A 17,289-nucleotide genomic window follows, 5' to 3' on the forward strand; every position below is an offset into this window, starting at 1 on the left:
TGAAAGTAGGAGTAGCCTATAACACATCTGCACACTTGAAGGAGGTATCATGTCCATTTAGTGATAGGTTCTAGACCAGTGGTAGTCAACCTGGTCCCTACCGCCCACTAGTGGGTGTTCCAGCTTTCATGGTGGGTGGTAGCGGAGCAACCAAAGTATAAATAAAAAGATAGATTTAACTATAGTAAGTTGTTTTATAAAGATTTATTCTGCCAAACTTAGAGAAAATCCGACATAAAGTACTTAATAAGTAATTATTATTATATGTTTTAACTTGCTGTAACTCTGCTTTATAAATTTTATAAAGTAAAGTTACTTCCCTACTTTATAAATTACCATTACTGTGAAAACAGTGGGCGGTTAGAAAATTTTACTACTAACAGAGATACAAAAGTGGGCGGTAGGTATAAAAAGGTTGACTACCCCTGTTCTAGACTCATAATTAACTTGTCCAAGGTTCCTTAACTAGAAAGTGGTGGAGCTGGAATTTATACTTAGATTTTGTCTGTATGCTGCCACCAAAACATACTTTATTATAACTCTTGCCCTTCTTCTAGCCTAGGAAGGGAGTTTTACTGGAAGTATCAATAAATTGCATTTTGAAAATATAAGTAATTTTTAGGATTATAAAATGATAATTAACAATTTGACTATAAGCTGCTATATAAAAATTGTTCAGCATACTTAAAATTTTTTTCAAAAATTACATATATACTATAGAATGAACTTGTCTTACATAGACAGCTTGATGAAATTTCCCAAAGCTGACCATCTTTGTCATCACCAATAGATAGATTATAACAAGGACCAGAACTCTAGAAGACTCTTTTATGATCCTATTTAGTCACTAACCCCCTAAAAGTCACTACTGTCCTGATGACCATTCACTAATTTTGCTTAATTAGATAGGAACTTTATATAAATGGAATCATATAATTGTGCATGGATTCTATTACTGGACATTCCATAAGGGATTTTCATCAGTTTGGTACCAAAGGACCATGTGCAGTTTTTTATTGTTATAAAGTATTTCATTGTGTAATTATACAGAAATTCATTTCTTAATTTTACTGTTGATAAAAGTTTGGGTTGTTTTCGATGTGGGCTGTTATAGTTAATACTCTTAGATAAATTTGTGTATGGAGCGATGTAGGAATCAAGATTTATATTTTTCCAGGTCAATATCCAATTGATTCAACACCATTTTAGAAAAAAAAATTATCATTTCCCCAAAGCATTTTAGTGACATTTTTGTCATAAATCAGGTGATCATATATATGTAGATCTGTTTCTTCTCTCTATATTTTATTCCAGTTGCCAATCTGTCTGATACCAGCTTTTCCAGCACTGTCAGAAATAGATGTGGTTAAGACATATTTAAGGACTCTCAAGAGCATTGAAAATATAACTAATATATTTGATGTTTAAAGCAAAAGTTGGTTAGTCGCAAATATAAAATGTTATATTTTTAAAACTCTAAAAGGAAGAAAATATTCAGTATTTGAAATAACGGAGCCATGCTTAGGAAAAACATAAATTCTTACTGACACACATTATGATTTCATAGTTATTTTTATGAGTGCCATCAGTAGAAATTGCCCATATATTTTTCATGTCAGAATTGCATTTCTACTTGTGCTTTTTGTAATTCAGTCTATTTTTAGTTATATAAACAGTAAAATCACACACACACACACACACACACACACACACACACAAATCAATATTATCAGATTGATTTCAGTAATGTGTGAATAGGACCAGGTAATAATGCCAAAGTTGGGGCAAAAAGTTGTGAAGAAAAGTTGTGTCTATTCTTCATTAATTCTCCTAACTCATGGCTATTTGAAGACAGAAAGAGAGAGAGGGGGGCTTCCCAATGACAAGTCAAATCAATATCACCATAAAGGTTCAAATAATCCCATATGGAACTCAATAAGGGAGAACAGTACTGGAGTGGATAAACCAGTAAGAATTCAAGCCACTATTCTAAGATGCATCTGGGGAGTAGTCAGAGGCAGGGTGGATGTGCTGGTTAAATCTATATTTTGGAAATGCATTATATTAAAATGGGGATAAGAGACACTTTGCTTGAGGCAGTGGGCACACGAGGCAGTATACAGATGATGTCTGTTGAGTTGTAAACTTGAAACCTGTATGGTGTTGTAAACCAATGTCACCTCCATACATTCAATTAAAAACATTGAAGGGGTTACCAAATAGGGATGGAGCCTTAAAAAAAACAACAAAGTTTCCAGTTATATTTATTTGTTGTATTTCACTTTGACAGTTTTCTAAAGTTCTTACCAAATTTATCCTTTCAACTTGCTATATGATATTTTTATATTGTAGAACAGAATTATAGGTAAATATCACTTCCTAGCCTCCTTTGCAGCTAGTATGGTCATGTGGCTAGCTAGATACTTGCCCGTGGAAGTGTTGTGTGCAAATTTTATGCCTTTTGCCTGTAAAATTGTGCACCTTTGCTTTTCCATGCTCTTTGCTTTTCTATTTCTGCTGTCTGGAATGAAGAAGAATAAAGTGACCTTAGAAGCCACCCACTAAAAATGGTAGAGCCACTTTTAGTCTCAATCATTAACCATGTAAGAGAATCCTCTCTCATCTCATTTCTCCATACCAGCCCTCAGTATACTCCTCAGAACATTAGGTGAGAGAGAAATACATTTCTAAATCTCATAAGCCACTAAATTATTGTTGCAGCTCCTGTTACAATAGCAAATCAAACCTAAGTAACACACCAAAGCAAAGTCTTCAATTAACTTAGTAATTTAACTAGTAATTTAACAGTTCTTAGCCCCACAAAAGTATGACAGTTTGGTAGCTGGTCCTGGCAGTCCAGTCAAAATGTGGCCTTTTATCATTAGGAGCAAGGGCCACAACCAGTTCTCCAGACTTGACTAAGAATGGCAGCACTCCTAAGTGGTAGTTTGTCTTTTGCCATCCCCAGCCAAAAATTGGTCGGCATCATTTCCACATAAACCCTTCCTGCCTCAGCTCCAGGGCATTTAACCTCCTGGTGTTGCTAAAGCCACGGCATTAATACGAGCCATTGAGGGCACCCCAGTCGGTACTTGTCAGACTTAGCGAATTCAATACAAGATAGCCAGTTAACTTCAAATTGCAGATAAAGAATGAATAATTCCGTGGCAGATATATGTCCTATAAAAAGAAAAAAGTCCTTTTATCGCTACAAGTATCCTCACACTAGTAAGCCTCTCAGGAGAAAGCCAAATGACCTGAAATTGACCAGCCCTCCTTATGTCCCCAACATATGTGCACAAATCTACCTAATGCCCTTATCAGGAACTTAAAAATATGTGTGTGTGTGTGTGTGTGTGTGTGTGTGAGAGAGAGAGAGCAGCTGGATCCTGATGTGGAAGTGTACTATGCAGAAGAAGCACGTCTCAGCACCACAAACAAAAAACATCACCTCCTCATTTGCCTCTCTGCCACAAACGTCTTTCTTGCTTCCATTCCTTAAAATAAACCTTTTTGGCTGCTACAGCTGTTAACCTCCCTGCAACTTACGCACAGCAAGGAACATTCATTCTATTCACCTTTCCCACCTACTTTTTCTGATGGTGCATTCTCACGCCCTGGTTTGTGTACACAGTCTTGCTGTGCTCCCATGAAATAAACTTTTGAAGTCTTCACCCTCATGTTTTGAAGGGTCACTGTGGACATTTCCTTTTTGTTCACTATTGTTTCCCCAAAGAGATTAATGAGAAAGAATTGCTTCTTACTCAGTATCCTAAACTTCTGTTTCATTTCAGTGTATTTTGAGTTTTTCTACACTTATTATGCTGTTTGCATTATCCAGTATAAATAAAACTGTTTTGAAGGCCTCCAGAGGAAGAGCACCAAAATTACTGATTGCCATAGAAACTGCAATAATAATCATACTATGGGAACGGCATTAGCAAGTTTGTATTTTTTTTTAATTATTCTTCAAAAGTATAAGCTTAAAAAAAAGTATAAGCTTAGTTCAGGAAAAAGTGGTGATGTAATAAAATGTTATGACCCTTCTCTCATCAACAAAACAACACAGATTAAGTGCTGGCGAGGATGTGGAGAAAAGGGAACCCTCCTGCACTGCTGGTGGGAATGCAGACTGGTGCAGCCACTGTGGAAAACAGTATGGAGATTTCTCAAGAAATTAAAAATCGAACTGCCTTTTGACCCAGCTATACCACTGTTAGGAATATACCCCAAGAACACCATAGCACTGTTTGAAAAGAAGAAATGCACCCCCATGTTTATGGCAGCATTGTTCACAATAGCAAAGATCTGGAAATAGCCCAAGTGTCCATCAGAGGACGAGTGGATTAAAAAGCTTTGGTATATATATACTATGGAATACTACTCAGCCATAAGAAATGATGACATAGATAGGATCTTTTACAACAACATGGATGGACCTGATAACATTATACTGAGAGAAATAAGTAAATCAGAAAAAACTAAGAACTATATGATTCCATACATAGATGGGACATAAAAATGAGACTCAGAGACATGGACAACAGTGTTGGGGTTACAGTGTTGGGGGAGGGGAGAGGCACAAAGAAAACCAGTTAGAAGGTGACGGAAGACAATTTTATCAATGTCACCCCATTAAAATTAATTAAAAAAATGTTATGACCCTTTAGGGTGCACATTGGCTTTAAAGATATTTATAACTAGGTTCTAATTTTTGCTCTCCTGCTCAGTAGCAATGTACCCTTTGGAAAGTTGTTTTGTTTAGTATCATCTCTAAGTTGCAATTTCTATTTAAGTACAACAGGACTAATAGGATTGTTTTTCATCTATTTACTCAACCAGTATTTATTGATCACCTAATAGGTACATATATTGGCTGAGCTTTGGTTATACAAAGATTGATTCTCAATTCCTGCATTTAAAGAAATTAGAGTTTAGTAGGAGATATACATGAAAAGAAAATTATAAAATTGTGTGTTGAGTGCTCTGGGTATACCCAGAAAGAATAGCTAATGCAGATGTGGATAAATGAGTTAGCAAGGCCAAGGGGAAGAGAAGGGAGACCGCAGTATACATTTAGTTAAAGTTCTAGTTAAAGTTCAAGAATAGGGAATGAGATTGAAGAGTTTTAAGCAGTAAGATGACATAATTGGATACACATTATGTTAAACAACAACAAAAACTTGGCTCTACTATAGTAACTAGTTTCTAAGAGTGTAGGCAGGGAAGTTAGGGGTAGTAGTAATCCAGTCAGATTGGAACTAGAGTAGTGGCAGTAAGAATAAAAGAGAGAGTGTATCAATAGATGCTTTAGAAGGGACCACACAGGATTTTGAGTTTGATGTTACTGGGAGAGTAAAGGGGAAGGAAGAATCTGTAAAAAGCTCTATCACCCTAAGTTCATGGCTCATGCGGTCATATTCACAGCTATGAGGAAAGCCAGGAAAAAAAAAAAAGCAGGTCTGAAGTTTAGAGGGAGAAGGTGATGAGTTCAATTTCTGATATGTGGTATTTAAAGAAACTGAATTTCATTGGAAAGTTAGCCTGTAGATGGTTGAACAGATATAATTAAAGTTTTGGAAGCATTCAGGATTAAAGGTACTATTTTGGAAACCACCAACACTGAAATAATAGGAGGTGATCTAGATGAGAAGGGAGATAGCCAAGGATAAAACCCGAGGGAGCAGCGTCACTGAAAATACAGGAAAAGGGAGACAAGCTCATGAAAGAGATTGAGTAGGAACAAGAAGGAAAACCAGAGAACACAGTATGCAATGGAAGCCAATGGGAGCGAAGAGGGCATCGCTAATATCTAATATGGAAAGGGATCTGGTCAGAAAACAGTGAACAAGCACCATCTGACAAACAAGAAGCTATCATGGGTGATTGGAAACCTCTGCTGTGGCCTTGTTATAATCATTAAATGAAATAATAAAAGTAAAACCGTTTAAGTCTATTGTTCAAAATATAGGTTTACTCTTCATTTCTCTATATATTTCCTTTTCTTTAAAAAAAATAGCTAACCTCTTTGAGCTTCAGTTTATTTATCTGTTAAACTGGGATAAATATTATCATCAAATTTAGTTCTTAATTATACTATATTATGTAGGATCAGCCTTAAAAACATTGTGAGATAGGGAAAATAGGAAGTAGGTCTTTACAACTTCAGTCTTCTCAGAGGGTTGTTGTGAGTTTCAAATAAGATAATGCAAAGAAATATATTTATATATTATTAATCCTTAAGGATTAATTACTCTGCAATATGTTTCTAAATCAAGAACTCACAATTTTCTTCTGGGTTTCTAAATTTAGTAATATTCCATTCTTAATTATTAGTCCTTAAGGATTAATAACTCTAAAGTCAGATACACTGTTTAAAAATAAAGAAAAATGATCTGTTGGGACCACATGTAAAAACTATACAGGCCTGTCTTTGGAAATAAGGCTGTTGTTCAACTCAATGAGCTACATTTCATATTTTGTTTATCTGAACTATGGTGGTAGGTAAACATTAGTTTCTTGCTTACTCTGGGTCAGAAGCTGTATTAGTTGAAGGAACTAGAGAAAAATATATATTATCCATTCCACATCCTCTTGGAGCTTATAGTGTATTCATGGCACGTGTGTGGGGGCAATAAATAGGCAATTATGATATAGGGTTGAAGAATGTGGGGGGACCACTTAAATAGTGCAGGAGGGAAGTCTAACCCAGATGTGTGCTGACAGGGATAAGAAGAGTTACAAAGAAGATTTTGTAGAAGAGGTCCAAGATGGTACTTCAAGGATCAGAAGAATTTGATTATGTAAAAAGATGTCTTGTACTTTTTTTCTGAGAGAAGAAAACAGAGGATATGAAAACACAAAGGATGGAAGAAATAATACAGTTGAACTGCAAGTGGTCTGGTGTTGCTAGAACCACAGAAAGGAGAAGCAAGTGATGATACATAAAAGCATAAAGATAAAACGTCCAGGTCATAAAGGGTCTACTGTGCTATGTTGGAGAACTGCCATGTGCAATCACTTGGGTGACATTATATTGATCTTCAACAAATATTTAATGAACTGAATAGTACACAATGAATAACATCTAAGAGCAGATGACTGCAATATTTTTTGTTATCTAAAATATTGAAACAACTTTTCAATATATTCAATATATATATTTGGTTTTAAAGAATTACTTATATATTTATTTGTCTTTAAACTAGTAGGGTAATGGAGAAGAGGTTATTCCAATGGAAATGCTAAATGCATGGATTGAAATGGAAAATATAAAGCACATAAATAATGCAATTTTTTGCTTACAGAATACAATATTTATATGTAGTGCAAGAAAATATATTTGAAGAAGTCGGAAAAGGAGAGAATGACATAGAGTTCATGTTTGCTAAGAGGAAAATGGAAAAAATAACTCATTGCTGTGCAGCATGTTTCTAAATCAAGAACTCACAATTTTCTTCTGGCTTTCTAAATTTAGTAATATTCCATTCTTAATTTCCTTGTCTTGCTCAAAACAAGCACTATTGTTTCATATTTTATGAGAATGTGCTCCTTCCCATAGTCTATTTACAGTAATATTTAAGTCTCAGGACAGCTAAGATAATTCTTCTCTAAATTTGCCATCTTACAAAGGTTTCATATTTAAACAAAGTGAATTCAGGTACATTGTGAAATAAGTTTTGTGTTTGTTAGGCAACTACAACTCAATTTTTCCTGTATATCTAATCTTCTAAGAAAAAAATAAAAGTAAGTAACAGTAATACAATATTAATAACAGTATATTATCTGAATCATTCCATTAAATGAAATGCCTTATAGCATTAATTTTTTTTAGAAAGCAACAAGCACCTAGAATGTCTCACAATAGCCATTACTATAACAAATAGCCTGAACAAAGTGCTTTTTCACCAGAACTTTACTGACCAATAAATACCCTAAAGATAAGGTGATTAAAAAATAACATTCTAAAAATGTTATAAGCTGCATATATTAATATTCTTCAGCCCAATAATTTCACTCCTTCAAATAATTCTAAATGTAGGAGTAAGGTCTTTTGCATTTGATGTTCTCATTCTCTGAAATGTTCTTCATCCAGACATGCCATTGACTGTCTTGTTTCCCCAACATTTTTATTTAAATACCACGTTCTCCATTGCAGCCCATTCCTTTCCCCTTCTCTGTTTTACTTTTTCCATGCCTCTCACCTACTTGTTTTGTTTCCTACTGGAATAGAAATCCCATGAGGATCACTGTCTGTTTGTTTCTCTGCTCTATTTCCAACATCTAATACAGTGCCAACAATGGGTATTCCATACAGATTTGCTACGTTAGGGAATAAATATATTTTTCACAGAGAAGTTCTTCATTATTTTTTAAATGTGTAACCAGGAAGACATAGTTAAGTAAATAGGATAGATCATGTATATAATGGAATATTATGCAAATGTTCAATGTTTATAAATATTTGTAAAACAGAAATACTTATATAAAAATGGTATGTAAATTAAAAGGCAACTAAATTTGCATAGATTATGATCCCAACCACATAAAGGGAAAAAAGGAAACAGCACCAGAAAGATTTCATATGGAGGCAGTGGTTGCGTTAGAATGAACGTGGTTGAGGCCGTTTGTTTCTTTCCACTGTTTCTATTTTAAACCTTATATAATTAGCTTGGTATATCCACAGAGGAGAAATTAAATTAATCAGAAGAAATGCCTTGAGAATGTAATTTGTTGGTTTGTTAGAACATTGTCATTTAGTAATTTTGTTCATAGCAAAGAATGGTGGGAATATTTCTAAAAGTTCACTTGCCTGTCTAATAGGAAACGATGGTGATAAAATACTTTTATCATCAAACATAAACCCATTACTCTAGCCTAAGGAAACTATTAATTACTATTTTTAAACCAATGAAATGAAATTCTCTGCTATGCAGTTTCACGTGGTTAAAAATAATACAGGCCCAGGCCGGTTGGCTCAGTGGTAGAGTGTTGGCCCAGAGTGTGGAAATCAGGGGTTTGATTCCTGGTCAGGGCACACAAGAGAGGCAACCACCTGCCTCTCCTCCCCTTCTCCTTCTCTAGCTCTCTCTTTCTGTCTCTCTCTCTCTCTCTCTTTTCCCTTCCTATAGCCATGTCTCCCAGGGTTGGAGCAAAGTTGGCCCCAGGCATTGAGGATGGCTCCCTGGCCTCGCCTCAGGCACTACAATATCTTGGTTGCTGAGTAGCAGAGCAGCAGCCCAGACCAGCAGAGCATTGCCTGGTAGGGAGCTTGTGGGATGGATCCCGGTCAGGGCGTATGCAAGAGTCTATTTGTGCCTCCCTGCCTCTCACTTAACAAAAAAGGGGGGAAAAAAAGAGAAAAATACAGTGGTCACATATCTTGGGTATCCATTCAACATCTCATTTCTCGTAACACTTCATCTTCTCATAAGAAATTTTGAAAAGGCTAGGGAAACAATAATTAAACTGATAATTTATTTACAAAATAAATGCAAGCCCAATTTTTGCTCAAGTGCTTAAATAGGTACTTTCATGTCAACTTATTTAGAAAGTCTTAATAATAATGAATGAAAATAGCACCTTACTTTTTAATACACTCTTTTTATACCCCCCCCCCCCCCCAGGCATGCTGATTTATAAAACCTCTTCAATTTTGAGATAAGATACTGGGTATGTCACACTTCACTGGAAATCTGAAGTGATGGTGATTTTCTGTTCTTTTTTTCGTTTGTTTAGTTATTCTTATCCTCAGGCTTAGCCTTATTCAGCAGAAAATACTGGTCAGTAGCCAATTGCCAGTCAATAGTTAATGCTCAGCACGATACATTCCATTTTATTTTGATATTCCAAATATATTTTCTGTGAATGTAGGTACTGGAAATACTCTCGGGGTTGGATAAAAAATGGCACATTTCTGAGCTATGACTATGAATTACTCTTAGTAAGAGATCTTACTACTCAATCCAAGATCAGTGCTAACTGGTAGGGGTGCATGTATGCAGTAAAGCAGGGGGCCCCAAACTATGGCCCGCGGGCCGCATGCGGCCCCCTGAGGCCATTTATCTGGCCCCCGCCGCACTTCTGGAAGAAGCACCTCTTTCATTGGTGGTCAGTGAGAGGAGCACATTGACCATCTCATTAGCCAAAAGCAAACCCATAGTTCCCATTGAAATACTGGTCAGTTTGTTGATTTAAATTTATTTGTTCTTTATTTTAAATATTGTATTTGTTCTCGTTTTGTTTTTTTTACTTTAAAATAAGATATGTGCAGTGTGCATAGGGATTTGTTCATAGTTTTTCTTATAGTCCGGCCCTCCAACGGTCTGAGGGACAGTGAACTGGCCCCCTGTGTAAAAAGTTTGGGGACCCCTGCAGTAAAGGGTGCTAAATGTGGACTTTCATTACTATCTGATGTTTGAAAGGCAGAGAAAGAATAGGAGGAAGACTGTTATTATGTGAGAGATAGGGAAAAAAAGAATGAGAATGAGAAAGAAAGGGAGGGAGGGAGGAAGGGACTGAAGGACTAAGAGATAAACGAATGCTAATGAATCAAAACTCCTAAATACATAGTTAGGAATACCAGAATGTCCAAATCATTCAGCAGTAAATTCTTATTAATTAATTAATTAATTCTTATTTTAATTCTCCTACCATCATGAAATATCAAGTTTATTTGTTGTTAGAAGTCCTCTTCTCCAGTTGCCAGGTTTTTAACTTTAATCATTGAACTAAAGGGGAAAACGTCATGTTTTTGTAATTCTCAGGAAAATGACTATAAGTTAGGGTTTGCTTGTACAATAAAATAGTAGTAAAAAGTCTTCAGATTCCACTGAGCTTTATATACTTTACCCAAATAGAAAAAGACATCCAAGAATGCAGAAAGAATGAAATAACTCCTTTTGAGCCTTGAATTTCTACTGGAGATTAGTCACACAGGAGTTGAAGAGCGTAAGAACATTACTCCTTAGTTCTGTGTTAAGTGGGGAAAAACATATTTCTAAAGATTGTGCACAAAAGGAGAGAATTTGAGGAAAGCTTTACAAACAAACATGTATTTAAAAGTACTATTAGAAGTGGAACAAAATTATGAAGTTGTTGAATAGAGACAAGTCTCCGTTACTCTAAAGCTTGTGATTAAGACTATAGCTAATTAATGCCTTCCTTCTAGACTGTTCCTGGAAGCCCAGTGTGTGCCTTTCAGGACTCATCAGAACTGGGAAGAAAAGAGGAGGAGGAAATGAAATGCATATCATTTATTTCCTTGTTCCTAGAAGTTGTGATGCAAGATTGGACGGGAGAAGACATTGGAATAATTGCTATAAGATTGTTTGGGATTCTTCAGTGCACACTAGATCCCAAAGTGCTCCTGGTGGAGAATGCAGGACTTACGCAGATGTAAGATGATGGTATTTAAGAGACCACCATTGGGGTTTTCTAAAAGAAAACTGAGCCACATCTGTAGAATTAGTTTTAAGAGCCTTGGATCCTTTAAGTGGTAAATGAGTCCCCTGACGCTTGTGTTGAAAGCTAAAGAATGTGGAATGTTCTGGTCTACCTTATTCCCAAGATTAGCTGGATTTTCAGTATGGATTAAAGAGGGCTGGTTTTCTGACAATAGTGGATATTAAGACAAGCTGAAGAGATGTAGGCTTGGTAACATTATTGACAATACTCGTTACTACTGATTAAACAGCGAGTGAGTTTATTTCTTGATAAAAATTACTTCATTAAAGCCTCACAATATTGTTATTGTTTTGCCCGTTTTACAAATAGGTTTAGAGCTGTCATCCTAGCTTGATTAGTCATTAGCTAGATCCTGGATAAATTGCTTTCTGTTTCTCCCCTTTCCCTTCTAAGTATGAACAGATACACCTGACTTAATTATATTACAAGATTATAATATAAATAATAATCAAATATGAAGAAATAAACATTCTGAAATAGCAAAATTTGGTGAATAAAAGCACTGGTTGCTAAAGCATTACAGATAAAAGGGGAAGGAAATAAAATAATAAAAAAGGACAAAAATATAAATATATATATGCTTGTAAGAAATACTACATTTATGGGAATTCTGTTCATTAGTTGGGATAAAATCACTTATCAATTGTGACCTAAAAGCACCAAACATATATTACATGATGGTTGTGCTGCTTAATGAATAAAAGTTCAACCAACATATTTCTAGACTATTTTCTACTTGTGTCACTGAGAACCAGTGACCTAGAACTACCTAAATCAACAGAGAGTATAACTTTAAAAATATAACATTGAGGAAATAATTCCTTTCAATTACAATATATATAGGATGTTTGGGATTGTCATAATAATTGCGGACCATTGCTGGTGAGTAGTGGATAAAGATGCTAGATGTTCAGTCCTGCACAGGATGGTCTACAGTATATGGTTGTCCTTTATCTCACATGACTCTCAATGTCCTTTTGTGACTAAGGTAAATGTAGCAAATAAAAAGCGGAATTGCACACCAAGTTTCCTCTGACCTTTCCCTTTCTGAGGAGTTCTCAGAGAAGCTGAGTCAGTCCGAGTTACAGCTTTACGGTGTAGCCTAGGATTCTAAGCCTCTGTGGTTATCCCAGCAGATAACAATGTGCAAACCACTTCCTAGATAGCCTCAGAGTGAGACGACAAGACAGAAGAAAGAGCGTTCTGTTCCTTTGGAAACGATGGATCTTAGAACTTCTGAAATGGCCCAATGCAAGGGGTCATTGGTGCTAGCGTGTTTTTTCCTTGTATTTTTAGAATTTATATAGCTATCATGAACAGAATATCTATTGAACAGCACTACCAATAATAGGAACATTACTACATCACCTAACAAGGAGCCCAGAGTTGCAGTTTCTCAACTTTCTGCTCTGCCATCCACATCTTTCCTATGCTTCTCCTAATGAGGAAAGGTGGCTGCAGTAGTTACACACCTCATATCCTCCCATCCACACAACCCTGGGGGAAAAGAAGGAGTAGGGACAAGCATTTTCCCTTTGCATGTCTCTTTTCTTTTGTCAGGACAAAAACGATCTCCAGGACACCCTCAGAAATAATCTCTTTATATCCTATTGGACAGAATTGACCACACACTTAACCATTACTGGCTAAAAGAAGGGGAATACCACCGGCTTAGAGCACTGATGACTCATTCCCTGGGTCTGTCTGGGCATATGATTGCCTGCACAAAGTTGGGTTATTTGCATTTTTAGCAAGGTAATGGGGGAAGTGATTGTTGTATCTATGGGTATACTACGGTTTTAACCACAAAGATTTCAGAGATTCAGGCTGTTAACTCGGCACTTCTTTCTCTCATTTTCTGCCTCATTGCTTTAAACAAAGGAAAGCAAGTTGAGTGGAATTTTCAGAAAATGGAATCATGTTGATTATAGACTCTTAAGAAACTTTATCCACCAACTAGGAGACCTGAGTCTGCCATCAGTTAGTTATGGGGCTTTGGGCCTATCATTAGGGCTCAGTTTCCAACCTATAAAATAAAAAAGATTATAGTCTATAAATCACCAGTAGATCATGTCTCATTTTAAGTTTCTGCAAGGCTTCCAATCAGCAGCTAAGTTGTACATGATGGTTTTCAAACCAAAAGTAATTTTAAAGCTCTTTGTAACTTAGAGACAAACCTTGTGTCCTATTGATCCTAAAGAACTAATACGGCTTGCAAGCAATTTAAGAGGAAGGGAATAGGAGAAATTCAAGCTCATCATTCTTATTTATATTTTGACTAGCATAGTTACATTCAGATACTTTATGATGGAATTATCAGAGAAGAATATTTTTAAGTCAGTCTTCCCAAAAGAGTATTACTAACAGATCTGAGCAGGAGTAAGTTCAGTGGTTAAGAAGGTGCTGGATTAATCACATTAAAAAGATTTCTTTATTACTGGGCTTCTCAGAGGATTTATAATGCTATGAAATTTATTGCAAATCTCCAAATAAGATATGTTATCTCCCAACTTGAACACAAGTACTGAGATGCTACAACAGTCCATCAGATAACCAAGATGGCTACCAACTCACTAATGGGCACGTAATGTATACAGGCTGGCTGTGCTGGACAAAGGGTTGGCTCACATCCAGGGTGGAGTGGGTTAGTGTGAGACTTCATCGTGATCCTCAGAATGCCACGCAATTTGAAACTTATAAGTTGTTTATTTGTGGAATTTTCCATTTACTAATTTTGGGCTATGGTTGACCGCAGGTAGCTGAAACCATAGGAATGAAACTACAGATGAGGAGAGACTACTGTATTGCCTCCCTAGAGAAACAGCTCGCTGCCTGAAACAGTGGAAATGGCCGAAAGAAAGAACACAGAAGATTGGGGGGAGGGGGTAAGCCAGACTCCATTGCTTTAATAGAGGAAAGCAGCCTACAAAAATAAAGTGTCTTTTTCACAGTGGTGAATTCTGAGCGTAAGCATGCCATCATCTGCCGATGAGCACGTAGTACCAGAGGTGGCTTCTAAGCCCGTGGAATTTCAAATATCTAAGAACCAGAAATAGTGCAAAAGAAAATTCAAGATATCACCCTGTCCCTGTGACCAAAGTTTAAATGATGGTAATAATCATTATTATATGAAATAATTGTTAAGCAGATACTCAGGCTTAGGCATGTTAAATGACCTCTCAAGTTCTTGAGGACTTTGACCAGGTAATGTGGAGTCTTTTAGAGTGCTAATTTACATGTGTGTTATGGATGGGTAGAAGAAGACATCAAAGGTTAACAAAGGTTAGACATTAAAATACAATGAATCGATATATGGATACACCCAATTTGGCTACCATTTTCATCTTCACTTCTTTTACAAACTAGAATGTTGTTATTAGCCATTTAACAGTGATGTAATATCCCTTTGCAGTTACACTTAAAATGAATAGTTTAATTTAAAAAATATATTAAAGATAAATTTGCTTGAATCTGTAGCCTTACCAAGCTACCCAACTAGACAACATTGCCATCTAGTGGCCGAAACATACTACAGCCACCACTTGTGGGGTGGGGGCGGGGTACTAACGTAGCTCTGAGGGGCATGTTCCGCCGATGCAGTGTTATTAGCGATGTCAAAGCCACGCGGAGATCATACAGATTCATTCAGAACAAACGTGTGCTCACTCAGTTACAGCACCCAGTCTCCCAAAGCTTCACCAGTTCCCAGAAGGGTACCCCCCCCCCCAGAAGGGTACCTCCCCCAGTGAAACAAGGGCTTGGTCGACCTCACCTGTTTCCTTTTCTTTGAACTTTTAAGATCCATTTTTTATTCCTTTGTTCAAGCATTTAGAAACATTTTCCAGATATTCTCTTATATTTACAATAAGGCTGTTGCTCTATATCACCAAGTCCAGGCAGAGAAGTAGGTATAAGGTTGCTAATGATGGCTAAGAACTCCACAGGGATGACGGAACGGTAGAAGGAACTCCACAGGGAGTTCGTCCAAGCCTTAGTGGAGATCTAGGATTTGCCTTAGAATGAGCAAGCGAGAGCTAAGCTTTAGTCTAATTCAGACAAAGATTTAAGGGGTAAGAATATAAGGAAAGGCTGACAACAACGAAGAGATGCAGCTTCCCCTGCGGCTCCCAATATTTCAGAGATACATTCTCTCAGCAAACATCCTGGGGGACCTTTTTAGTTAAAATAAGATACTCACTGCTCCTCCTGATTTACCGGAGGGCTAATGTCATCCTTTGCTTCTGCAACTAGGTCTTTTACGGTAAGCACCATCAACATGTCAAAAAAGGTATGCAAAAACCATGCTCAGGGGTGGACCATTATCAGAATGCCACTGATGGATTCTGGCCAAGCCCCATCTATGACTCGACACATTTAAGGTCGTGATGGATGCGAGAGTACAAACACAACAGCTATTAAGTCTCTTTTTAGCCCATTTTTGGACAAAATAAAGATGGAAACACAAAACCTAGGTTTAGATGGGTTTGAAATAAAGGGAAAAGAGAGCAAGTTGAAAGAGGCAATTTTCAGACATTCAAATATGTGCATCTTCAAAATTTGCATCAGAGGTTGAGTCATGCTCATGCAAATGGATCTTAGTTCAAATTTGTGTCAGAAAAATCTGGAACACTCTTACTTCCCCTATGCAAATCTCCTGGTACAGCAGCCATAGGTTCTTACCTATAATAAAAAGAATCTCCACTGCAATGTCACTGACTGTTGTGCTCCGAGTCGTGGACAGGTCATCGTTGCCAATAAAACAGACGTTGTAAGGTACAGTCACGGCGACATAAAACGTCGCCAACAGAATAAGCCAGTCCCAGCCAGCTTTAAAAGTGCTAAAATGCAAAAGTATGAATTTGGACTTTTTTGCATCAGAAACTTTATACTCCGGAAATGCTGTTTTATCTACAAAAACATTCTGTGGAGAAAGACAAAAAGGAAGAGAAGGGAGACACAGCATTAGAAACAAGGACCACACAGACTTCTACACATTTCTGGAAGGAGGGTCATTTACCCATACAATGTCAGTATATCTCACAGGTGACTTTTAGAAGTTGGTGATGCAAAAAGTAGAGATATATATACCAAAATTGAGCAGAGATCTTTGTTATAAATAACAGAAATATGTACTGTTTAGTCATAAATATTAACTGAGCAACCCAGATTTTTCATTAAAAATAAAAAGATCAGTACCTAAAATGTCACCTAAAAACTTCCACAGTTGCAGATATAATCCTACACACATTCTAAACACAGATACATTTATATTTCTATTGTCATAAGAATATTCCATATACTTATAATTTTGAGATGACAGTTATTATCTAAAAAATATAATAGACTTGAAATTTTTTAATGACAACAAAGTTACCATCTTTTCCTAGATAGAGATATATGATCAACATTCTATTTTAAACAGTTGTTTACATATTTTTTCAAAATAACCCAGTTGTGCTAACCACTTGCATTTTGCATTGTGGTTTTTCATGAAGTTTCAAGTTGGAAACTCAAATCTCATAACCTTGACTGACATGGATTCATTCTGACACTAGGAAGCTCTGGTTAAGATGGTAAAGGGAAAACAGTCACTTAAGAGTTACTATTCATGTCCTGGGAGGAGAAAAGCAGTGTTCACTGTGCAGATAATTAAATACAGAAGAATAGCTGGAGTTTTTATAACTGCAAAAATACTTCACTTTGAAAGCAGTTGAAATTGATGAACAACTCTCCTTACTGCTATGAGACAGAGGGAGACGCAACAATAGTGTGTGTAGAAATTTGACAGGCCTATGACCAGATATTGCAGACCTTGCCTTGACC

The 17,289-nt window shown here is 36.5% G+C and overlaps 1 protein-coding gene across 1 annotated transcript in view; it reads right to left on the minus strand.

The window, feature by feature from the left end:
* The window catches only part of KCNH8 (potassium voltage-gated channel subfamily H member 8), a 330,485-nt gene that overhangs the window by 116,623 nt on the left and 196,573 nt on the right, over positions 1 to 17,289 (minus strand). Inside the window, exon 5 of the mRNA XM_066350928.1 lies at positions 16,147 to 16,387. Coding sequence (XP_066207025.1) covers positions 16,147 to 16,387 — 241 coding nt within the window. The remainder of the gene's footprint in view (positions 1 to 16,146; positions 16,388 to 17,289) is intronic.

This window comes from Saccopteryx leptura, chromosome 10, assembly GCF_036850995.1.
Source record: "Saccopteryx leptura isolate mSacLep1 chromosome 10, mSacLep1_pri_phased_curated, whole genome shotgun sequence".
In the NCBI taxonomy this organism is placed as follows: domain Eukaryota; kingdom Metazoa; phylum Chordata; class Mammalia; order Chiroptera; family Emballonuridae; genus Saccopteryx; species Saccopteryx leptura.